The sequence below is a fragment of the Centroberyx gerrardi genome, chromosome 13, assembly GCF_048128805.1.
Source record: "Centroberyx gerrardi isolate f3 chromosome 13, fCenGer3.hap1.cur.20231027, whole genome shotgun sequence".
Lineage (NCBI taxonomy): Eukaryota > Metazoa > Chordata > Actinopteri > Beryciformes > Berycidae > Centroberyx > Centroberyx gerrardi.
This window is the reverse complement of record NC_136009.1, coordinates 24,535,738-24,561,770: the sequence shown is the minus strand read 5'-3', so window position 1 is coordinate 24,561,770 and position 26,033 is coordinate 24,535,738. Positions and strand designations below refer to the sequence as shown.

At 41.4% G+C, this 26,033-nt stretch overlaps 1 protein-coding gene across 1 annotated transcript in view; it reads left to right on the top strand.

Moving 5' to 3' along the window:
- Positions 1-15,519: 15,519 nt before the first annotated feature.
- Positions 15,520-26,033, top strand: part of lig1 (ligase I, DNA, ATP-dependent) — a 38,304-nt gene continuing 27,790 nt past the window's right edge. Inside the window, exons 1-9 of the mRNA XM_078287665.1 lie at positions 15,520-15,661; positions 16,341-16,406; positions 17,283-17,463; positions 19,127-19,289; positions 21,018-21,158; positions 22,661-23,026; positions 23,183-23,309; positions 24,417-24,503; positions 25,770-25,826. Coding sequence (XP_078143791.1) covers positions 15,645-15,661; positions 16,341-16,406; positions 17,283-17,463; positions 19,127-19,289; positions 21,018-21,158; positions 22,661-23,026; positions 23,183-23,309; positions 24,417-24,503; positions 25,770-25,826 — 1,205 coding nt within the window. The 5' untranslated portion in view covers positions 15,520-15,644. The remainder of the gene's footprint in view (positions 15,662-16,340; positions 16,407-17,282; positions 17,464-19,126; positions 19,290-21,017; positions 21,159-22,660; positions 23,027-23,182; positions 23,310-24,416; positions 24,504-25,769; positions 25,827-26,033) is intronic.

Below are 26,033 nucleotides of genomic sequence, written 5' to 3'. Positions count from 1 at the left end.
TGTCAAAGGCACCCCAGCCTCTCTCTTCAAGGACAGACGCACACAGCAGATTCTCCACATCATTGTTGTCCTTGTTGATTCGGTGAGTGAGAAAGTGAGATGCATCTGCCACTTTGCATGGAGGGTCGCTGCATCAGCCTCCTCTGAGGGTGTGATCACACCTGCAGTCTGTCTTCTTTGGTCCAAACCAAAGCTGAAACGTTTACTTTGTTGCTTTTTTCTATTTGGTTTGCCCTTCGCTTCATTTTGCTTTGATAGTATGAGGAGCTGCTGGCTATCAGACGTCAACATCCATCTCCTTATACCCATAATCCCTTGCGTTTTGGGGTCGTTTCCTGTAGCTGGTTGGATCGCCTTCTCACTCCTAACAAACCGCACCGTAGTTTGTTCGGAAAAGCACCGAGACTCGCGTTTTCGGGCGTCTCGGTTATTTGGTGCCACCCTAGTTCCAAAAAGCATCGTTCTCACCTGGCCAAATGAACCGAGCTAAAGAAGTAAACGCTCCAGAGTTTGAATAAACCGTTCCAAACATGCTTGGTGTGAACGCGCCGTAACACTCAGAAAGTGTAGAGCAAGGCACTAACACTGCCAGGGGTTTGATTCCCACTGGGGCCATGCTCAAAGTCTGTATGTATCCACTTTTCATAAAAGTGTCGACCAAATAAGGCAGAAGTCGATCAAACTGTACTGCAGGTCTTCATGTGTCGTTGAAGATGGAGGCTGGTCCTGGGCTTTGTTACTGGTGGTGATGCTTGTTGTGCGTCCTCTAGATAGCCCAGGTGGGTGGAGCTTTCACCTTGAAGCCAGTGGAATACTTGCGAATGGGGAAAGCTCCGCCCACTCTGGCAAGCTCGCATGTATAACAAGCGCACCTGACAGAGAATAGGAGAGGTCAGTGAAGTAAACACACACATACAAACACTACATGTTACATTTTCAAACTCACTCAATGTAACTCCTATAGCGACTTGTCTGTGGTTCTGAATGTGGTAACAGTTTTTTTTTTTTTTTTTTTATAATTATGTATTTTTGTTGGATTGTAAATATATTTGTTGTTGATGTAAAGGAAATGACTAAGCGAATTATGTTGCACTCCTGTGCTTAACACTATTGCTGTGATTGCTGGAGATGTTTTATTTGTCGTTTTTAAGAGGGTTATTTTTGCAACTCTTCACTTGTTACATATTTAATGATTTGATGACCTACTAACCTAATAAGCCTCTGGACACTGGGTCGTGTCCAAATCTTAACCACAACACACACACACACACACACACACACACACACACGCATACAAACACACACATCATCAACATCCTCATATTTCAAATGTTACGACCATTAATCACATTCCGGAGTGATGACATTTCTCTCTCTCTCTCTCTGTCTCACTCACACACACACTCTCTCTCTCTCACACACACACACACACTCTCTCTCTCTCTTTCTCTCTCTCTCACTCACACATACACACACACACACACACACAGACATGCAGACACCCAGCACCTTATAGTGAGAAACACTGCATACACCCGGTGAGATGAGATGAGGTTACCTTGCTTGACTGAACTGAGGTAGCAGACAGCGATAGTTCTTATGGAAGTATGTTATTTATTATATACGCTGCAAAAAAAGTCCGCTTTAACAATTCATTCAGTCTTTTATTAAGTCCTAAAATCGTATTTGTCTTGAGGCCTAATACTTATGAAAACGGTCTGCCGATGGGGAGAGATTATTTCACTTTTCGCCAGATTGGTCCATGGACTTTTTTTTTTCTTTTTTGAAGTACAGTGATCTGCCATTTTCAAGTTATTGTCACTTTATTCAAGTTTTTTTTTTTTTTTTTTTGAACAAGTGAAACTGCATTGGAAACAAGTAAAAATGTCTCACCTCATTGGTAGATTTGATTCCCATTTGTATCCAGAAAAATAAGATTACAGGACTGAATAAGAGTTGAAATGACTTGTAAAGCAGGATGTTTTTTTTTTTTTGCAGTGTATTAATCATGTTTTATTCATGACTGTACAAAATATCGATCATGTTAACGCCAATAATCAAGAACCTGGCTGATGCTCTTTTCAGAGTTTGTTTACACACAAATAAAGACATGATGATGTACAAAACGGTTGACATGTTTTCTGTTCATTTACCAATACACGGGATCCGATTGTTTCATTGAATTTGGTCCATTTCACCCAATAATTTCCAAGTTCACCATCATTCTCAAAGACGACAGACTGATGGGACGATCTGCTTATCTCACGATACGATTCGATACGAGATATGTGGTTCACTATTTGATACAATCACGATATGATGTCATAAAGTTCAATGACAACAAAGTCTGACTGTGCAGCATTATGTTTATTTCTGAGACACATCTTTCTTGCGATGTCATTGGCTCACTAGAATGTAAACAATTTAAAAATGTAATTACAAAGTGCAAATAATGTAATTTAGATGGAGAGCTTGTGAAATTGTGATTTGTGATTACTACAGCAGAATAAAATCGAGCTAATATTGCGATTCATTTTTCTGCCCCACGATACGGATTGTCACACTTTTTTATTGCAATATATTGAATTTCATATCGTCCTGTCCCTACATTGTTGTTCTTTTTGCTATTTTTGACATCAAAAGATGCAAAAACAACCTCTCGTCTGACTCATACACTCACATTTGAAAAACACTAAACTCATTTTGTGGAAGAAAAATCATTACCCGAAGTTCATCATTCAATATCTCTAAAATATACAGAGGATCCAGTCTAAAAGTCTTATTGTTTTGTCAATACAAGACTTAGCAAACGTCTTCATTCCCTTAAATAGACACACATTAGAGCCATAGACACTAATATATTTGTGTCATCAATTTACTACTGCATCGTATAACAGTTTACGCTGTAGGTGGGGAGATGATGGTGCTGAGAGTGAAGCCTATGATTAGAAGTCATTAATTCTCTTAATTGGGATATTTTCTAGTGAATTAAATTACAGTGAAATGAAACCGTTCCTCATGTTGCTGCATGAGGACTCTCTTGAACCTCAAGCGCCCCACTTCAGCAACCACCGCTGTAAAACTCTCTGCTGTTCTTTAAAAAGTATCCCAATTAGTTTTTATCGTGTGCTACCGTTCATTTTAATCTATTTTTTTTCCCCCCTCCAAATGCTGGAGAGAAACTCTTGCTTTTCTCACACGGCTCGGCCCCTCTCGGCCTCTTGAGTTTCATGCGGATATATTTTTTGCCTGGACACAAAGAGATGGAGGGATTAAGGACATGGAGAAACCTTTCAGAAACCACAGCTCTCCAGAGAGCCGAGGAACCGGGCAGAGCTGAGAGGCGAGAGGCAGCGGCGGGGAATGGGAAAGACAGAAGCAATTGGTCCCATAACCTTCTGGTTTTAAGTGGATTCAGCTCAGAGGGCATTAGCTTGCCATCCCTCTGTAACACAACACACACTCTCTCTCTCCCTCCTTCCCTCTGTTTGGACACACACACACACACACACACATTTCCCTATGATTTCATTCCAACACCTCAGGGCCATTTTAAACTTATTTTATTTCCTTGTCATTCATATGTTTTGCTGGTATTATACCGTTTTCCTCCTTGGGGGATTTGCCGTCTCTTTCTGTTCTCCACTGCAGTTTTGTCTCTGCCATCTTGATCATTTTTCTTTGATGTGAGATATATTGGTAACACTTTATTTGAAGTGGCTCATGTGGCATTATAAAGCATCATAACTATAGTATAAACACATTGTGAGCGCTTGATAATTACTATAATTGTTGCAGAGAATGTACAGTAAATTGACACCATAAGGTGCGTTTATTGAAGCTATTTCATCTCATTTGGCATATAAATTGTGGTGTTTTGAACACATGCAGTCTTTCTTTTTGAACACATTGCATTCAGTTTGCTTTGTACAATATGTGCTGGGAAAAGGGATTTTGTTATCACGGGGAACGCTTACTGCACATCATTTCCTAAGTACTTCATAACAGCTGAGAAACCTTTTGCTCATTGCTATTTGGGTAATGTAAATATTAGCAAATGCTCCGTTTTGATGAGAATTATATTTGTTTGACGCCATGATTTGATAATGAACATTTTATTTTAAAATGCAGCAATGATGAAAATTCAACAAGGAACAAATCAAATGTTCCGATGGTAGGATGAACCTTTAGCTTGCTGCACTGCCTAATTTGACAAACTTGTTTTTATTTTGCAGGCTATAAGTGGTTTTGAGCCCAAATTTCAAAGTGCAGAATTTTGGCATTAAGAGTTTTTGCACTTTGAAACTTTGAAAATGGAGTCAAAGCAAAAAACTGCAATAAACACAATGAGCCAGAAATGAAGGGGGTGATTATACAATGAATGACATGATATTAAATTGAATGTAATGCTCTGGTTTGATGATGTTTGGTCTGATTATTATGTTGTAAGAAAAGTTTACCTATGCTTGTAATCGGGCTTATAATCGGCACACACTTCAAGTTAAGTGTTACTGATAATTTGTACTTCTTGGTTTTTTTTTTATCTCACCTGCACAATTTGTCATTTTTGTTCCTCTGTTCTTTCTGTGTTTTATTGTTTATATGTGTAACTGAGCTAAACTAAACTAAGCGGTTCTAACATGCCCCCCCTCCCTCCCCATCCCGCCACACACACACACACACCACACACACACACACTCTGAGTTGCTCTTGCACAGAGTCAGTGAGTATTGCAGCAGTAAAAAAGGCAGCGCCCGGCTAAAGCCTTGATCCCCTCTTACTTCTAACAGGATTTGACCCGTAAGACCCGGAGCATGACCCTCATCTGCTGCAATACCATCATCCTGTTTAACATACACTCTCACTATTGTCCTCCTGTCCCTCTCACACACACACTGACACACACACACACACACACACAGATTGACCCAACACTACGTAAACACACACACATTGTACGGCCAAACGTTGCACATACACACAGTATGACACTCAGTAACAGATTGTAAGGGCCTGAAACTATCAACCCCCCCTTCCCACCCACCCACACACACACACACACACACACACACTGTCTGATGTAACACCATTTAATTGTATGCATAACACACAACCTGATGGATCCAGTTAAATGTAAATTATGCGCAACCTCTTCTGGCGTTATACACAAAAAAAAAGAGGAGAGAAATAAGGGGATGACAAGGGATGGAGGGAGAGGATGGTGGTGGTGGCGGTTGAGAGGGGGGTGGGTGGGTGGGTGGGGGGGTGTAACTCGCTGCGAGAGGATGATACGATTGAGCGAGAGAGAGAGAGAGAGAAAGAGAGAGAGAGAGGGAGGATGAGAGGATGAGAGGATGCAGGGAAAAGAAGGAGGGGAGAAAGAGATTGAGCAGGCAGCTAAGCACCAGATTAAACTCCGGGGTCGTCAGCTGTAAAACAAACAGTCCTTTTAGCGGGGATCTAATCCCGATTTAGTCCCCCCCCCCCCCCCCCCCCCCCCCCCCCCTCTCTCTCTCCCCCCCTCCCTCTATATCACACACACAAACACACACACACACAGTTAGTCACACAGGAGATAATGCTGCTGAAGGAGAAAGGGAAGAGGATGAGAATCTCAGTGGAAAGCAAATTCCCCCTTTTTTTTTGTGTGTGTGTGTGTGTGCCGCTACCTAAATTGCCCCTTAGGGAATATGAAGTCTTATTGTACTGAGGCTGGTGAGGTTCTGTGTGGGTTTTTTTTTTTGTTTTTTTTTTTCTGTCGGTGATAGACTGGGCTAATATCGTGCATAGCAACTGGAAAGTAAATAAGACAGAGGAGAGGGGGGAGGGGGGGGGGGGTTTACTATTCTGTTTATATTACATCTTTACAGTAATAGTCTCCTGACAACAGCGTTCGCTTCGATATTCATCCGCTTTGTTTAAATCTCTCTGTCTGTCAGCTGGCTCTGCATGCTGCCTGGGCGGCTCCATCAGTCCAGAGGCTCAATTTCCAAACTGTCAGCTTTTATACTCACTGTGAGGCTTCTTCTTTGTCTGTGTGTGTGTGTGTGTGTGTGTGTCTGTGTGTGTAAAGGCTTATGCATGTGTTGACAGTATTTATAAGAACATGTATAAGTAAATAATGACAGTGTTTTTCGTGGTGGTGGTGGAGGTGGTGTGTGTGTGTGTGTGTGTGTGTGTGTGTGTGTGTGTGTGTGTGTGTGTGTAAAGGCTTATGCATGGGTTGACAGTATTTATAAGAACATGTATAAGTAAATAATGACAGTGTTTTTCGTGGTGGTGGTGGAGGTGGTGTGTGTGTGTGTGTGTGTGTGTGTGTACATGAATAAGTGAATGTATGAGCGAGTGTGTATTTGGTTGTGTGTTACAAATACCTGTACATAAGTGAATGTGTGAATGAGTCAATGAGTGTTTCAGTGTGTGTGTGTGTGTGTGTGTGTGTGTGTGTGTGCTCTCAGGCTATCTGCATGTGACCCAGGGTCCCTTGGCTGCTAAAAGCACAACATTCAACTCAATTAGCGGCATGCATAATTGATAGCTGTCTGGAAGAGTATTTGTATTTACACTGGAATTAAAAGCCTCCGGTGTCAGCTATCGTATCTGAGGGACGAAGGGGGGGGGTCGAGGTGTGTGTGTGTGTGTGTGTGTGGAGGATGCATGGATCAAATAGGCCTAGATGGATTGCCAGTAGTTTCTCTTTCTTTCTGTTTTCTGTTGGAAATAAAAAATAAATCAAAGTACAGCTAATCCATCTACAAACCCATCGGTTTTCACACTTCAGTATCCGCTTTTAAATGTCTTCTCACTGAAATAACTTTGTAAAACACACTTTTATAGACTTGCTTTTATGTAATTGTCTTTCCTAATCTTGCTGATTTTTTTTTCATCTTGTGTTGTCTCTTTATGTATTCTTCTTCTAGTCTATTTTCTCTTGTTTCTTGTTTTTATCTCCTCATTATGTTGCTATTCTTGTTTTTGTGTCGTTCTGTAAAGCACTTTGAAAACTCTGCTTTTAGATAAATAAAGTTGATATTATTATTATTATTATTCTCTAAATAGCTTCATTCATTCATTCATTCATCATTTATAATATAATTTTCTTATTTATTTATACATTTACTCTGATACATTTTCTCAGCATCTTGTACCTTTCAGGGACTTTTTGTTTTGCTTTTTGTTTTGTGTTTCTCTAAAATGACTTGAACACCTATTTCAAGCTTCCTGAGTCCTGACTTTGGGGTCCAGACCCAGAGTTTGAAAACATTCTGCATTAATGGGCCACTAAAGGCTCTTGTACGTTGTGTCTTGGGTTTTTTCCACAGACTTCAGTGTGTACTAAAGTGAAGTGACTACAGTTACTTTACTTGGATAGATACTTACAGCAGAATGGCTCTTCTCAGTATTATTAACGTCTGTACCATCACTTCTACTGGTGTAGTTTTTACTTACTTCTTCTTGAGTAAGACTTCCTACCTGTGCTCCGCTGCAGCTCTGCTTGGTATTGAACAGCTTGTTGTCCTTGGCCAAAGTCAGCGGTGACGAGCGACAGGCAGCAGCAGAGGAGTGAAGTGAAGCTCTGGTATTGAGTTCATCACCAACATGAGTCACCTTCACTCTACTGAAGCACATCCACTCTCCCATCTCTTCCCCTCTACTCTAACTACCTATCTCGAGGTTAAAAAATATCTTTCACCTATCTACTTTCCTCTTATTTTTTTCTTTAATATCTTTTCCCTGTGCTTCTCTCTTTCATGATATTTCTAGGTCAAAGGAGTATTAGTTGCTTAATGATGATGATCTAGGAAGCTTATTCTACTGTTGCTGACATTGTAAATCACTTTGGATACAAGCTTCAGCTAAATTATGAAAATAAAGATCTGATTCTAAACCTACTTCATCTTTTTAGTAGAAGCTCATCTCTATACTTACATGTAAGTCTTTGGACAAACAGCCTTTTTTTCATCTTGTTTTGATTTGTTTTGAGGTGAGATACTTAAAATCCTGTATAATCTGTGATTTTTTTTTTCTCAAAAGGCATTAACATAATGCACATAATGCAACACAATCAACAATGACTGTCAAACTATGGACAGTTATATGAGATGTTTTAGTTTTTGTCTCAGTTGTCGTGGGATGGGGGAGAGAGGGCTGGATGGTAGAGAGAGAGAGAGAGAGAGAGAGAGCAGGGGGTGAGTGGGGGGGTTAGGTAGATGAGATAGAGGGTTTAAGATTCGGTCCATCCATCCTCCAGCCCTCCCAGACTCGCAGTGGGCCGGGAGACAAACTGATCATTGTCATTCATCTGACGAAGCTCTGCTCCGCCGTTCCACTTCTCCGCCAATCAAGGTAACGGCACCGATTCATTTCTTATAATTAGGAGTCTTTAATTAGCTTAATCTTTGTAAATGAAATGATTGGAAGGGAGAATACTCACAAGTGATGATGCTGAACGGGCTGTTAAATTAGATATGTAAGTTATCTACTTCTAAAAATCCCTACTCTGTTGACCTTTTGGGCTTGCATGGCATGATGATTTAAACTTATTATTTTTGATTGTACCACTCAATATAATGCTGATTGCTGGCTATCATCAAACTGACGGTGGGTTTACATTTGCATGTTACACTTCATTTAACCGATGCTCTTATCCAGAGCGTAACACTTGAATAAGCTTCAATTCCTGGATCACCAACAACCAACAAATAGTGGGGACAGAGCCGTAGTTCTCAGATAATATCCCTGTGACCCCACAATGATAATATATAAGAGAGAAGTGCTGTGAAAAAGAAATAAAATAAGAGCTGAGGGGAGCCGTAGTTTTTGTTGCTTCAAGATAAGAGGATATTACAGCCGGTGGAGGAGGGCTTATGGGAGAGGAGACATCATTCAGCGGGGAAAAGGCTAATGTGAAGCACTTCTTGAAGAGATGAGTTTCCAGCCTCCGAGGGAAGATGGTGGGTGTCTCCGCTGCTCGGACCGGCCCGGGAAGGTCACTGTGGCTGTGGGCGGATAGTGGGCGGACTGTGTGTGTGTTTGTCGGTTTCCAGTCCGTATAGAAAACACTGAGCGCTCCCTGCAAGGCAAATGATGCATTTCACACAATTTCATCTGCTGAATAATCTTCTTATTTACTGGAATTGCTGATTAGGCCAATTTCAAATGAGGCATTTTTTTTGCGCCAATGAATTTGTAAATGCAATTTTGAGTATATTATGAACTGCCATTGCTGTATAAACCATATACAGTTTACTGATATTGATGTAAATATAAGACATTTTCTTTTTTATGGGTACAAATGAGGTTTAACCATCATTTCATTTAGAAGTTATATTGAGAACAGAAACTGGTATAATCAGTTAGATCTTGGCTTTATTTTGATGGCTAATTTAAAACTAATTAAACATTTCTTTTAAACAGCTTTGTCTTTTTTCTGTCATATCTAACTTCAGTATGTTGATGATCACAGGGATGAAGATGCTTATTGGTTTATCAGTTTATAATTTGTGATGTGATTTTTCAGATGCAGTGCAACTGTAGTTCTTCAATAGGACACCTTTCATCACCTTACTGGAGTAGAAGTAAGTGTGTGTGCATTTGAGAGTGTGTGTGGCTGAGGGTGTGTGTGTGTATGTGTGTTAGTGCATATGCGTCTTCACCTCATCCGTATATGTGTGTGTGTGTGTGTGTGTGTGTGTTCTCATGTGCTCATTTGTGTGAGAAAACCTACGCATTTATGTAAGAGTTTTACATAACAGCATAAGCATAGCACAGTGGCATGTAACTATTCAGAAATGTGACATAATATGAAACACAAGGCAACAGTAAACATGTCGCCCCCCACGAACGATGCAGCGTCTTTTTCCTGAAACAACAATAGTGTGTCATTTTAAAAATGTCAAAACACAGCGGTGAGAAAATCAGCTCCGCCGTCAAAATCAGATATCACCATGTGACACGTGGACGCACAAATGAATGAACGAACGATGTAGCGCCCCCCTTGGGCCAATCAGTGTAATTTTGGAAATGCTGAAACACAGTGGTGAGATGCATCATTCCCACAGATTTAATCAAAATCTGATGAGTAATGTCTGTTATACAAATGAATTAACAAACAAACAAACAAACAAACAAACGATGTAGCGCCCCCATTGAGGCAATCTGTAATTTTGAGAATGCTGGAAGACAGTGGTGAGATGCATCATTTCCCAAAGTTTTGTCAAAATGTGATCAGTGGTGTCTATTTTATTTATTTTGTGTGACATCAGTGCACAATTTACAACATTGTTCAAGGCACCAAAGAGATAAAATATGGTGTCTGAGATATGCATGTAATGGAGGGGCAAACGAATGAATAAATGAGCAAATGAAATCAGACTGACCCCCCTTCTCCCTGACCCCTCACCACCTCCCATTTCAGTCACAGGGGAACAACAACTTCAACAGGTATCTTACCTCTCCCCCTGACCCCCTAGTCTCGTCTTCACCAGTCTCCCTGTCTCTGCAGCAGTGCTGTTCCCTGACTGGGCCTACAAGCCGGCCTGGTCGCCCGGCTCCAGGCAGGTCCAGCTGTGGCACTTCCTGCTGGAGCTGCTGGGCCGGGGCGAGGGCGGGGCCATCGGCTGGGGGGGCGAGTGGGGCGAGTTCGTCATCCGGGACCCGGAGAGGCTGGCGAGGCTGTGGGGGGAGAGGAAGGGCAAGCCGCACATGAACTACGACAAGCTCAGCCGGGCGCTCAGGTAAGGCGGGATGCAACATGTAAGCTGACATATCCAAACACACACACAGAGATGAGATGTACGCACACACACACACACACACACACACACACAGACACACACACACACACATATGGGCTGCAGTTCCCAGGTGTAAATGTATGCAATCCTCCCGCTCTGTGCAGCTGCTCCTCCAGGCTGTTGCTGTGAATAAAGATTTATTCCTAGACAACTTGTGTATGTAAATTAAAATTTAAAATGCCCACAGACACAACATATGCCACTTGGGTGGCACTTTTAACAAAAGAGCCTTCCAGTACCATGAGTGCATACACTTTCAGCTTGGCACACACACACACACACACACACACAAAAAGACACACTCAGAGTCTTAGTGTCGCATCGAAACCATGTTGCTGCCCCTTCCAGATACTACTACAACAAAAGAATCCTGCACAAGACCAAAGGGAAAAGATTCACCTACAAGTTCAACTTCAGCAAACTCATCCTGGTCAACTATCCAGGATATCCACCCTGCCATCAGGTCTTCACCAATCCACCCCATGTCTGATCATCTCACACCCGAACTTAAAGGACTTCAGTGACTTTTTGGGGAATGGACTTGTTGGTCAACTTATGATCCCTTGTGTCTCTGGTAAATATCTCTAGTATAAAGTACAGTACGTTAAGATCCCATAGGCAACTAGCATTGTCTAACGTAAGAAGATATAGACTTTTAAGTAATTCAGAGTTTTTTTCTGCCAATCCTCTTGTCATATAAAGAGTAAGTTGACCAACTGGCCAATTTCCTAAAAAATCAGTCTAGTCCTTTAAGAAGAGTTCTATTCCAAAACACTGTATATCCATTTTAAGAAAAAAAAAAACATTACCTTAAGTCTATGATTTCATATACAATTTATAGATTTTAATATAAAGTATTACCTGAACTTTATCATTTAATGTAAAATTGACTGACTGATCCTCTAAAATAGAGAGAAGCCAGTGAATAAAAGTGGTATTCCTAAGAATTTAAGTTACCTACTATCCTTTAGAAACACCATAGTTTGTTTTATTAAGTTTGCTATCATTCTAAAAAGTAGGCATCACTTTTTGCAAACGGTGGATATCTCATTTTGGAATAAAACTCTTGATGTCACATATTGTAGCACGTAATGAGGTTTTCAAAGCATTTCATTATTAGATGAGACAAGCAGTGTACAAAGCATCAGGAAAGCCTTAACATCTTAATCATCCCAAGGCCTTCTTTAACGTCTCTCCTCCCCTTCATCTGCATCTGTTTTCATCTATATTTAATAAGTAAAATCAGTAAAGGATCAAAGCTTTCACCTGGCCAGTCAGGGAAAGAGCAAGCGTTCTTCATGTTTTGTACACCCAGTGTCAGATTGTAATTTTATTTTTTTTTATTTACACAGTTTTCCTGTGCTACCGAGTTAAGCTAATTTTCTTTGTTTTTCCGAGATAATGAGAAAATTATCTTGAGATCCCGGGATAACAAAAACATTTTCCTGAGATAATGAGATAATTTTCTGCTTGGAACTAACATCCTAAAGGAAAGCATATTTTTCAAAACCCAAATGTTGGAAGTAGGCCTACCTGTTAGCGTTCAGGAGCATCTTCAGGCAGTCAGCATGTCATCATGTCAAGTGTGATGCACCACAGTTGGAGATCTCCAGGAACAAAATAAATAAATTATCTCGGGAAAACAAAATGTGTTCTCTCGACAGATAATGACATAAATAACTCGACATCTTGAGAAAACAACGTTAAATGAACTCGTTATCACAGGAAAACAGCATAAATAACATGCATGAATAAATGTCCTCAATGGGCTTCCGTAATTGTCCCATTCTGACCACCCGTCCCATCTCATGCTCATCCTCCACCCCCCCTGCAGCTGGTCCAGAGCGGCCCTCTGCCCCTCCCCCTCCTCCCCTCGGAGAGCGGCCTTCCTCTGTGTGGAGGAGCGGGGTCAGTGATGGACCGAGGTAAGAAAACACATCAGTTGGTACATAAAGACCACAAGAACTCCAAAACACTGCCACCAGTCTCACTTTGGGCCCGTTGTGGATTACAAAGATATTAATTCATACCATTTTATAATCTGCTCTTCACTTGAACCTCACAAAACCCAAACAGATATTGGGTCTATGTTATGATTTAGATGTCATGATTAAGTATCCAGTAAGAGCATATATATAGTAGTATAATAGTAGTATATTGTAGTATAACCTGCACTAACATGGAACTAAAATCAGAATACTTCTTTACCACCACTGCTGCAAAAAATATAGGGGAAACACCGTCACACTCCCATTAAGAATCACTTCACTTCTCCATCTTAATCATAACATACTTCACTTTGTTTTCCATCACACAACTCAACTGTCCACTAAGAAAAGCCACAAAGAAACAACATTTTGATGGTGTCTTGCTTTTGAAATTCAATGTATTCCCTGTTGGAACAGCGTTCAAAAGTTCAAAAATGCACATAATCTTGAGCTGTCAAGAATTTCAGATTCTTCAGAATGAATGCATTCCAGAAATGATGCAACCGTGGTGTCGGAGGAAAAGGAAGCTGGGTTTTCAGGGTGAACACCCAAAACTCCTCCGCTGTACCAAGCTGCTACTCCTAAAAATCTTTACTGGATATAGAGAGCCTTGGACTTTGTGTATACAGTTCAAGAGTTTTTTTTTTTTTCCTCACTGGAGATTTTCAGTCTTAGAGCTATATCTCAGTTTTGAATCCTGTTCCCAGTGAGCACCTATAAACCTAAGGACTTCACTACTTCTTAAAGGATAAGTTCATTGATTTTGGGTCTATATATAATTTGTCTCTTACATACCTGTAGTACTTGGACCCACAGACAATATTGGCTCCCAACTCAGCTGGCAGGTGAAACGGTCAGCTGCTAACAATGAGTCAAAACAGGGTTTGTCAAAATATCTCCAAAAAAGTCAGTCTGTGAAAACAATATAGTGACCACCCGACATATTTATATCCACGGCCTGGAAAGCAGCAGCACCGCAACATTTCCACTCAGTAGATTGTCTTCTACCAAACCCTACTGTTTACAATCTGACCTAACCATCTGCAAAACTAGATCACTCCGCCAGTAATGCACGTTCACCCCAGAGCAGTCTGTGCTGCTGCAGAGAAAAATAGTTCTGTGATTTCCTGAATAGTTTCCTCTCAACTCCCCTGTGGAGCCACAAATGGCTTTTTTTGGAGATATTTTGACTCATTGTTCGCAGCAAGAGGCGATGGAGCTTCAACCGACAGCTGACTCTGAAGCCAATATTGTCTGTGGGTCCAAGTACTACAAGTATGTAAGAGACAAATTATATATAGGTCCAAAATCGCCAAACTTATCCTTTAATCCAGTGCCAAGTGTTACTTCTGTCTACAACTTCCTGCATGTTTCTTCTACCCGCTGATTAAAGCGACTGTGATTCTCTTGATTGACAGCGGTGCAGCCAGCGGTGCATCCCTTCCTGCTCCCCTACTGCCTCCCTAAGCCCATCCCCATGCCCCAGGCTCTGCAGGGCCACCTCCCCCTCCTCTCCGCCCCGACGCGCCCGGGGAACCACCTGAGGGAGCTGCCGTCCGGCCCGTTCACCGCCGCCGTCCACGTCAGCGCCGACGGCTGGCCGCACAAGAGCCCCGCGGCCTGGGATCTGAACCACGTCGGCAGAAGAAGCCTGTCTGGTGCAGCGAAGGAAAGTGGGACTGGAACTGGAGGGGAGGAGAGGAGAGCGGGGGATGATGGACAGATGGGGGATAGAGAGTAAAGGAATGAAAACAAACCAGATGGACTGCTTTCCCTCCTCAAATCTCGCAAATACACATTCTTGTTGTGTTATTTTGAGCTCAGTGTACAGTAGTTTATTATTCACTGCCTGTGATTCAGAATATACAGACTTTGTATTTATAAAGTTAGACCACGTTGTCTTTTGTGGATAGAAATGTTGAGAAATCAGCTTGTTTTCGTCAACACTCTGCGGTGGGGAATTGCACTTGTAAACAATTAACAACATGGCACTTGTGTATGAGTAAATAAAGCAGCGCACTCAACTTACATTATTTAGCTGTTTGTCTTGCCTTCTCCCTCTATTTCAGGCTTCATGAAAATAATAAGAGGTGGATAAAATATTCATCTTATATATACATAGTAAAATTTTCATGACAGGAGGAGGAGGCGTCTTTCCAAGTCTTGCAGCATCAGGACCAGCTCCGGCATCTGCAGTTACAACTCCGCCGCAGCAGGTGGCGCTGGCGCATTTGACGTTCGCCCAACATTTCACAACACTTTTTCCCCGGGAGAAAGTCTGAGAGGTGGAAAGACGAAGACATGTCACTCTCTCGGCATTTCCGCGTACCAAAAACGACCAGAATTGTCGGATATAGCCTACTGTTGCATGTATTTTTCGTTAAAAACATCTTAGCTGTATTTTGGACCAAATTTCACACAAGCCGATGATATTGTTAATGTCAGGAGATAGAATTTACTATGTTGTGATGAGTAGTAGCTATATTTGGAAACAGGTTTGTATCGGTTGCTGTGTTTATGCAGAGACTGTAAAAAATAAGTGTCAAGTAGTGTCAAAAGAGGTTTAGCTATCTCTACCCGTCAAAACTACTGCAGGAGAGCGCGTGCCTGAAAGTTAACGGCTAACCGGCTAACCGGCTTACCGGAACACTGTCCAGTTTTTCACTAGCGAGTGTTTCCTCTTTTATATATACAATCTTTGACTCAGATGTCATTTTGGCGCCGAATATTCCAACTATATTGTCACTCAACAGCGCGGGAGTGTGTGTTGTGTATGTGTATGTGTATGTTGGACTTTCCTGTTGTAAATTCACTATTATTCTCAATTTAGTGTTAACGCAAGGAAGAGTTTGGAGACAACATGCAGCGAAGCATCGCGTAAGTAGCGAAGTGACAGCTGGGTTTGTTTCCGTTTGGTTTGCTAGGTACTAGCATTAGCTTACTGACGGCTGCATCTAAAGCTGTAACAGTTAATCTGTGTCTTTTTAAAGGTTCAGGGACCTCCAGGGGTCCTACATGTGGCTCCAGGGGCCCCCAACAAAATGAGGATTAGTTGAATTTAAATGTTATTGCATTCACTAAAAGTTAGCACTAGGAGAGAGTCAGATATAACTGTTTTGATAAGAGGTTTAACTCCCTGCCCCTACAGCAGAGACAGACAGGAAAAGTGTTGTTAGATGAAGCTTCCTGGTAGAAAACATGTATCAAACAGGGAGTGTGTGAGCTAAATCATATTTATTTTGGAGTCACTGACGTGAAAAAGGTTTGGGAACCTCTGGGTGATCCAAACAGCCAGCTGAACCTACACGAGTCAGCTAACTTCAAGATAACGTTAGCTAACTGTGATTTCCTCTTCTTAGTTTAACCCCTCAATGCACTTCACACACCTCAGCAGTGTTGTCTCATATTTGACACATTCCTTCGCCAAGAAGATCCACATCAACTTTAGTTTTAAAGACAGTTTAAAGTCTTTTTGGACTAGCAAGTTAGCTAACGTTCCCCCATACTGCTTTGTGATAGTTTCTGACTGTTTTACTGCTTTACCTCCTTCCATCAGATCCTTCTTCTCGCCCAAGAGCAAGGACAAAGATATCAAGAAGAAAAGTGATGAACCGGTGAAAGAGTAAGTAATCTTGTTATGGTTCACTTCACACAGGATGGGGAGTGGCTGCCATGTCTGTCTGTCTGTCTGGCAGGTGTCATGTCGTGGTTCCCAAAGTGAATCAAATCTTGGTTTAATTTCAGCAATATTTTTGAAATATTCCTCAATGAAAGACTGTATGAATTTGGCAATATTTAGTATACCCGTCTGCCTACAGGTAGACAGGTGTAGAATTATCTACTAAATAAAACAACAACAAAAAATCCTCTCTATTTAAATAGCAGCACTTTTCCTCAATGCTCATAATCCCTGGTGATAATTAACATTGACCTCAATCCACTGCATGCTGTTAGGGTTTCAAAATCTGTTTTGAAACAGATTTTTGTCTTGGAGCCCCAATAACAGTTGTCACTTTGTTAGTATATGCTGTTATTTTACAGTCTTAGTGAATCTGTGAATTCTGTGTTGCACAATAAATTCTTGTGGTCAGAGTTGATTATCACAAGACACTGAGGAGAGAGACAGTAATCTCTGTTTCTCTGTTATCTGAGGGGGCTGTCTGCGTGTCTGAGCTCTGTTTCATAGCTTTGATGATTGTGTATTCAGTATCTGTAATCTGTATCATCCTGTAGATCTTAAAACTCACTTTTATAGACTTGCTTTTATGTAGTGACCTTTTATTATTGTTTTGACCTCCCTTTTTATGAGTCTTGCCTTGATTTTATATTTCTTACTTGCTTTTATTGCTTTTGCTGTTGATTTTTATGAGGTTTTTTTTATCCTTTGGTAAAGCATCTTGTAACTGTGCTTTTGGAAAGCGCTATAAAGGTTATTATTATGACTGTATTCATTTGAATTTGCACGGTGTCTTAACTTTGTGTCCGCTCTCCTCTCCAGACCAGTCAAGAGCCCTCTCAAGGTGCAGAATGGCGTCCAGGAAGCTGATTCGCCCATCAAGAAGGTTGTCAAGCGCAGTCGTCAAATCCTGGACAGCGACGACGACGAGGCACCGGTCGTAAAAGAGCAAGTCGCTGCCAAGGGACAAGGACACAAAGACGTGCCAGCTAAAAAGGAAAAGGTAAAAAGCTAGTTTACATTTCCTGATTGGATTGTTAGTCAGAATCACTTTAAGAGACGTGACAAGGAACATATTTTTGTGAGTATTTGGTCTGGTTTTATTGAAATGTACAAAAATATTTAGCTTTAAAGACCCATAATGTAATTTGGTTACCAAGTGTCCTTTTGGAGTCTCCAAATGGCCTTTTTGGAAATCTGCCTAGACATTACCTTAGAACAAACGTTGTCAATTGCTCATTTTTGGTGGTGTTGTTATCAACTTTGAACCAGGATGTGGTCGGGCCTGTGGCTGTGGCTCCATTGAGTTTCTAGACTGAAATGGCACAGCCACTGCAAAATTTTCAAAATCCCACTGTGTTTGAGCTTCTGTGACTGTGTTTCAGTAATACTTAGAGTATTTCTGACACTTGGAGAACAAACTCTCAAGGCTTACCTTTCAGGAAAGACCCAGATTATGCCTGTAGTCACAGAGTTCAAGAACAATAACCGTTTTATTTTGGGTATGTCATTTTCAGCTTTGTCTTCAGAAAAGGGGGAGCTCCAGAAAGAGTTAATCACTAAGTGCAATACATGCACCGGCATTTCTTGGTGACACTGGTGCAGAAACACATTGACAATTCACAGACACTGTATACTGGTACACGCACACATACACACACACACACACAGTATAAGAAGAACAAGACATTGTAGTGTAAAAGGATGGAGCAGAAATATATTTGTTCAGCATTATGAGTGTAAAAGATGAATTGCCCTTAGGCCTGCTTTTCACTGGGCGTATTGTGTGTAAACAACAGTACAACAGAGTTTTCCATAGATCATGTCTCTGAAACATCATGTAGACCATGAAACATTACAGATCTCCATTGTAACCAATACAAATGACACTGTTAGGCATGTTGGAGCTCCTCTAGGCAGACTGGTGCTCATTGTTCATTTAATGGTAGGAAACACTGCTGTACAAGGGCACGTTTATTGTATGATGAATCACAATGTTGAATGCATTTCTTAACAATAAGGCACATTGTGAAAACCACTCACACTGCGGCTGCCGCTCAACCACCTGCTGTTTGATAAATACTTCCTCTTTACCTTATTTCTCTTTTTCTGGTAACATGTTGGAAATGATTCATTATTCATTCATCCAGGGAAGAGCTTGTTAAAGCATACATGCTCTTTTTCAGCGTGGTCCTGCTTCACATTCATATGGTTACATACATTTACACCTGGGAGCTGCCCTGTACAACCAGTTTCCTGCTGTTGGCCACTGAGCAGCTCCACCAGAACAAATGGGGTTAAGTGCCTTGCTAAATAGGGCTGCAACTAACGATTATTTTCATTGTCGATGTGCAGCCCCATCAGTTTCTGATGGGGCTGCACAATTCATTGAGTATAATCAATTGTTTATTGTGATTTTAATTTACACAATTAATCAAATTAATATTAGTTTATTGGGAATATTGAGACATTTAATTTCATTTAGAGTGTCAGCGGTAGATTAGCATGGTCAAGATGTCGACATAATTTGTAAAAATCACAGTAATTCTGAACCTCAAACATTAATAAACATGATTAGTAGTAATTTCAGCCATTATAGTGCAGCTCTAGCTTCTGATTTGAATATGAATGATAACCATTACTTCTGTCTCTGTCTTCTCCAATAGGACGATGTGTTCAAGGCCGTTCCCACCCCCGTGTCCCCTCCACCTGCCCCGTCCACCCCGGTAACCCCGGCCACCCCGGCCACCCCGGCCTCTTCAGGTACGCCCGGGACCCCCAGCACCCCCACCTCCGTCTCCCCCTCTGGGATCCCCAAACGCAAGACCGGTCAGTATCTGGTTCCGTTTTACCGTAGACTTAATCTAGATCCGTGGTTCTCAACCTTTTCGGCCCAAAACAAAACAGGGGTCTCCTCACAGCCCCGGTGTTGCAGGAGTAAAGCTGCAGCATTTTGAACTTTGACACCAAATGAGGATTGATGATTTTTCCGTCTCAGGCTGTTTTACTGGATTAATCATTAGCAGAAAACTAGTGGCGGCAAATAGTCATTATTTCACAAGAGAAAAAAGCATTTATCACAATGATTCAATACATAAGAAATTTGTATACTAGAAATAATTAGTACACTCCCCTCCTTTTAAATTATCTCATGACTCTCTGAAGGGTCCCAACCCTTAGATTGAGAACCACCAGACCAGATTGAATTGCACTATTTGTCATCTATCTCAGCTGCTGAACCGCTGAGTACACTTTCAAGCCTACATTATTATTTTTCTATGTGTATTTGCGTTGAGATGATAATATTATTGCTACTTTGTCTTGTGCTGTTTCGTTTGTGCTGACTGGGGCTTAATGGAACCAGCAGTGCAAGTCTTCACATTATTATAGCTGATTGTCAGTGTTTATTCTGTCCCTCTTTGTTTTACAGCGCTTGGTAACTTTCTGTAGAGAAGCACTGAGCAAATGTAGTCATTATTATTTGATAACTGCACTTTGTACACGACTGCTTAAACATTTTACTGCGCAAGATAAGAGTATTGAAGTGCTGCTGTATTTTCCCCTACCATGCGTGTCATTATCAATGAGTTTACCGTCTTTTGTGTTTGATGCGAGTACAAAACATTAAAATGACTTACACTGTACATGAAATAGATTGGCCAAACTGACTTCAGTGGAAAACCCTTATTGATTTCACCTATCAAAACCCCTTTAGTCCTGTAGAGGAGATGTAGACAAAGAGGAGGAGAGACGGGTTAAAGAAGGTTTTTATTTTAAAACCTTGAAACAAATGAGACATCAATCAGGCAAAGGGGAGTCCAGCTCAATACTAGGAAGGTGAATCCTAACATTTTTGTATATAATGTATGTTTCAGGAGCAGGTTACAGCAGAAATGAAGGATGTACATAAGCTACTTTTCAGTATTGTTTTCATTAGGGAAGTGTTCACTGACCTTCATCCTACTTTTGCAACAAGAAAATGGCTCATTCTCTTTTCATCATCCCATTCTCTTTGTGTCTGATGACTGCAGTGTTTACGTTCGGCAGTGGTGCGGCACCACGGCAACAACACTACCACCGCTGCTAGAGAAAACATCACGTTAAAATAACTATAGAATCTGACCAAAAAGTGCAGTCTTAATGTCTGGAGTTGATGCTTTCATTACGATATCTGAAGAAAACATCTGCGCCGCTACCTGTACTAGAACCTTAACTGGGACCAAAATGGAGGCGGATGTGGAACCAAAACCAGAATTACCCCCGAGCATCACTGCTGCATAAAATTACAAGGGAAATTACACTGGGATCTTAAGCTGCTTTTGCTGCATAATATCTTTCAGGATGGAATTAGTGTTTTCATTAGCAAACTACGTATCTCTGATTCTCCTTTTTTCTTTGCCCTACATCTGTAGTAAGAGAGCAGCTCGTCCTGTTTTCATCTTCAGAGTCTCTTTCTGTTTGATGACTGCATGATTTCAGTTGGGATGCCTCTCACTATTTATTTATTGTTTTTTTTTTTTTGGTTTGTTTTTAAAATGCCTGTCCTGACATGCGCAGCGAGGAAGATGTTCCCCAAGAGGAAGCTGGATGAGAGCAGGAGCGGCAGTGAAAGCCAGAAGGAGGAGGGGGGCGAGGCCAACGAGGCGCAGGGTCAGCAAAACAAACGGCCCCGTGTGGAGAGCAGGGCCAGCAGCCCCGGTAAGGCTTCACCTCTGCTGTAATAACTGGGTTCCTATGCAGGTCTGGACAGGAAAGTATGGAAAATGTATGGGAAAAGAAGAAAAAAAACTCAAAAAACAATGCACGGTGTTATACCAGTGATGCACAACTATGGCTCAAATGATGATCCTGGTTATTCTGCTAGTTATTGTCATCATGATTATTAGACTTCATTATTTGGGTGAAGAATTAATTGTATCAACATCTGTTTTCAACTACAGTGGGTCTTTTAAATGGACGTTTTCAGCACTGCTGCTATGCCAGAATTCTGTGATTTATTAATTGTGGAAATTGAGATTTATCATTAACCAAAATTAATTGTGCAGTCCTCCATTTGGTGAAGTTGGAAGACCTGCTGTGGGTTCCCATACCATGATGTCATCATGTAGAGTATTGGGGCCTATAATGTTACTATCAGCACATGTCAAATTCAACACAGACCGGAATCTTCAGAAGAAATTTAGGTTGTGGAAAAAGGAATTTTGAAATGGGGAATATGTAGGAATCCTAACCGCTGGTAAGGCTTTAGGCTATTTCCCAGGGTTTCTGTGCAGGTTTGGATAGTCTGGAAAATTAATTTGATAATTTCAAAAGTTTGGAAATTGCACAATAAGTGAAAAAGTATGGAAGAATATCGTTGTTCAGTGATATGACTGCACATTGTATGTAGCCTAACTGTGATGTTTGCTGGCATGAAGAATAATCTTCAATTACAGAGTGACCTGGCCTAGTTGACACTCATATGGCCCATCTTCAGTTGTTGCCACTATGAGCACACACATCCAAAACCAGCCAAATTCTCAGTTTCAGTCTAGAAATTGAGCTGCGGGGGGAAAACTGTGTGATTTTGAAATAGAAACTGGAAGAACATGCTCTCTGATAAAAGATGCATCAGTGATTTATTTAAGTCTCCTTCAGGGCAAAATTGAAAAGAACATTTGGTTAACTTGACTTGCAGTGAGTGTGTACAGCAACCTTTCTTCAAGATAGTACTGTAGTGTGCCATGGTCAGCACCTCTGCAATTCCAGTGTGTATTTCCCGCAAGTTTGTCTAGTCCACCAGACACTTTGGCAAGTAAACAACCCTTCTCTTGTCTATTCTAAAATGCAATGCGCCTGGTAAAATACCAAAAGTGACTGTGGGATTTTAGAATCCACCGGGCCATTTTGACTGAGATAGGGGCCAGACTGGAAATCAACCTCCTCATCCACCAGCCAGTATCACCACCAAGCTCTATCTGTTGGCACTCGATGATACAAGTGCTACAAGTCTGTCAATAGGCTTTTCTCTCTTACTTGACTCTCTCGGGGAAAGAAAACCTCAAAAAAATAACCCGCTCCATTTAGCAAACAATGCTGTTATGTTGAAAAACGATCTTCAAACATGGTCTCACAACAAAACTGGGTCGCCCTCTGTGGATAAACTGGCATTTATCTCTTCAATGACTCCACTTCCTTTCTCTCTCTCTCCCCCTGTGTAGGGAACACCGACGAACCCATGGAGGAGGGAGCGAAGGAAGAAAGGGTAGAAAAAGCGGTGACCGAAGCTGACAGACCGGAGGAGGTGAAGGAGGAGAAGAAAGAGGATGGAGAGAAGGCCAAGGAGGAGGAGCAGGTGGAGAAGGGAAAGAAAGCTGAGGGGGCGGAAAAGAAAAATGAAGCGAAGAAGAAGAAGAAGGTGGACGTTGATGAGAAAGGGCCCGCCGCTGCGAAGGAGGAGGCGGTTGAAAAGGACACGCGAGAGGGAAGAGAGAGCCCGAAAAGTCAAACGGCAAAAGAGCAGAAAGAAGCAAAAGAGCAGAAAGATAAGCAGTCGGCCAAGAAAGCCCCCATCAGCAGTTTCTTTGGTGAGGAGGAATTTGCATAGCTCTGTGCTTGCACAAAAAAAAAAAAAAATGTGTCCGTAAATGTGCTATGCTTTTATCAGTTAGGGAAGACGGCAAAATGTTGCCCCCCCACACCCTGCTCCACCCTCACCTCCCCTTTTATTTTTTTTTCAATAGCTCCCAGGAAGGCTGCTGTGAAGATGGAGAAACCAGAGGAGAAGAACGAGGGAGAGAAAAAGACGAGTGCGGAGAAGAGAAAGGACGGGGAGAAGAATGCAGCGGAGGAGAGCAAAGACAAGAAAGGGTAAGGCAAAGTACAAGAGGAAGTTGAAAAGAGCTCAGGCTTGATGGGCCTGATGCCGAGCCTGCCTCTCTGCCTGCTTGGCTGGCTGCAGACCGTCCTGTAACCAGAGGGTAACGGGTTCGATCTCTGTGTCCACCCTTGACCTCTGACCCCTGTAGTAACGTACTTACAAGAGTGCCTTTAGAGGAATATGTGAATTTGTAAGTGCTCTATAGGCCTAATTCCTACTTCACCATCTTTCTGCCTTGAATCTGTTTGCCAGTTTTACATGTTTTCTGTTTTCTTCTGGTCCTGCAGTCTATTTGCTCGCCTCTTTCTGACAACCCATTTGTCTGTCAGTTGATTATTATTATAGTTTCACACCTATTATTATTATTATTATTATAGTTTCACACCAGTATCTCAAAAGCTGTCTTACATTCATTAAGTATTGGTTTCACTACATGCAATTAAACTCATAGTAGCAGCTAATTACTTCTTTTTTTTTTTGCCATTTTGAGGCTTTGTTAGCTACTGCAACTATCAACTATTTTTGGCCAGAAATAGGAATTGCATTTTTTCATCCTTTTTTATTTATGTACCTTTTGTTGCTGCCTCTTTTGAGAGGGAGAGGAGAGAGGGACATTACACACAAAAGAAAGTTAACATTCTTTGCACTTCTTCCTGTGACCTAGATTGTATTATTTGGTCTGACTCTAGTTTCTTGCAGTATGGGATTATAAACAAAGTAAAAATTCCTTGCACTTTATTTCAAATAAAGCAATTTTTTCAGCATCCTAATCAGTGGATTTTTTTTGCAGCCGTGTGATTTTGTATTATATAACATTGGCAAAGTAGATAAGATCATTTTTTACAAAGTAGTTTGAACTACTTTCTCTAAATAACTTTAGTTAACAAAACTATATTTCCCTTGAGGTTAACTTTGCTGTAATTAAACTTCTTCCAGCAAGTAGCTTCTCCAACGCTGCTTACAGTTTGAAATGTCTCATTCTTGGGATAATATTGTGCATTATTGTGTGTTTACTCAGAAATTTGTCTTGCAGTCAATGTCCAAAACAGCAGCCACTGCCACACAGTTATTATATTTCTTCTTGTCTTCTTCCACAGTGAGAAGTCTTCAGGACAGACGGACTACGACCCGTCCCGGCCCAACTACCACCCTGTGGACCACGCCTGCTGGGGGCGGGGCCAGAAGTAAGCCCAACCCACCTTTCACTCAGCCTGTTCACCTCTCACCTCAACCAGAAATGTGATCCCAGTGTCTCAATATAAATACCCTGACCCGGGTTTCCCACTGGTCATGGCATTTCTGGAATATCATGGAATATTGAGAGGTGTATTCACAGAAATAGGATGTATTCCAGACAGGGAAAGTCTGGGAATTTGATGCATTTTTTTGGGGAAGTTAGGGAATATCCAGAAGTTGAGGATGAAATGAATATACCAGCGTGTATTTTCCAACTTGTTTCACACATTTATTGTACCAAATGGTGGTTTTGCCCAACTGCAGTGGGAGTCAGACTTTTTACCCCTTTTTAACTTTTCTGAGCTGAAAAGCAACATTAAGAAACGAGGGAGGAATAAAATGTTCAGGGCAGGGTAGCACTCTGACTATAAAGTTATTGAAAAAATCATGGAGTTTTACATCAAGGCCACACTAACCCCTGCTGACCACACTGGGCCCAGACCAGGGTCAAATACTTTGTGCAAATAATTCTTTGGGTTTGTTTTAACCTGCTTGGAGTACCAGATGGGTGGAGTTTACTGCATGCGGACACTGTTGGGTAAAAAGTCAATCACCAAAAAGTGAATTAACACTGAAATACTTTACTGTGCTTGTCTAAACTTTCTGGACTTAATATTCTCCCATGTGGCAAACCGTGCCCATCTGGTACTCCAAGAAGATAAAAATAAACGCTAAGAATGATTTGCAAATTTCACTTGACCCTGGACTGACTGAGCATGCCCAGAATGTTATCAGATACAGCAGGACTTGTTTTCCCGGCATACCTGGAGATTCGTTTGGAAGACTGCAATGTTCATAATTTTACAAAGCGTTTAAATCCCAGGGTGCACCTGAACATGGCTCTACAGAGAAATTCTCGTATGGTAATTTTAGTTCTGTGAAGCGGACCTACTGTATTTGCTTTCCTACCATATGGTGGATAATAGTTGTTTCTGTTTTCTTTGAGTCTCCAACTTGATACATCTCTGTTAAAGTCATTGTAGGGAGGGACACAGGAATATTCGCTCCATCTGTTGTCGGGACCCTGCAGCTCTTGACCTTTTACCTCCTCGCTATTGGTTGCATGTGATGTTGACGATGTAGGAATCGAAGCGTGTTCTGCTGTTGCACTAATTGCTGCTACTCGCTCTGGATAGCTGAGTCGGCTAAATGCCTAAAATGTAAATCTGTCAGTGTAGATGTATCGCCTAACTACATGCTCATCACCTCTCCAGAGTGCCGTACTTGGCTGTGGCTCGCACCTTTGAGAAGATCGAAGAGGATTCTGGCAGGTAAGAGGAGTTTTATTCCAAAATGAGGATATACAGCAAAAGTTTAAGACAAAATATACAGGCTTCCCACTGGGCATTTCTGGAATATCAAGGAATTTAGAAAGGTGTATTCAATACTGGGACAATCAAAGAATTTGATAAATTCTCTGGGGAAGTCAGGAAACTTTACAAATGGGTCACTTTACAAGAATATACCAGAATGGTTTT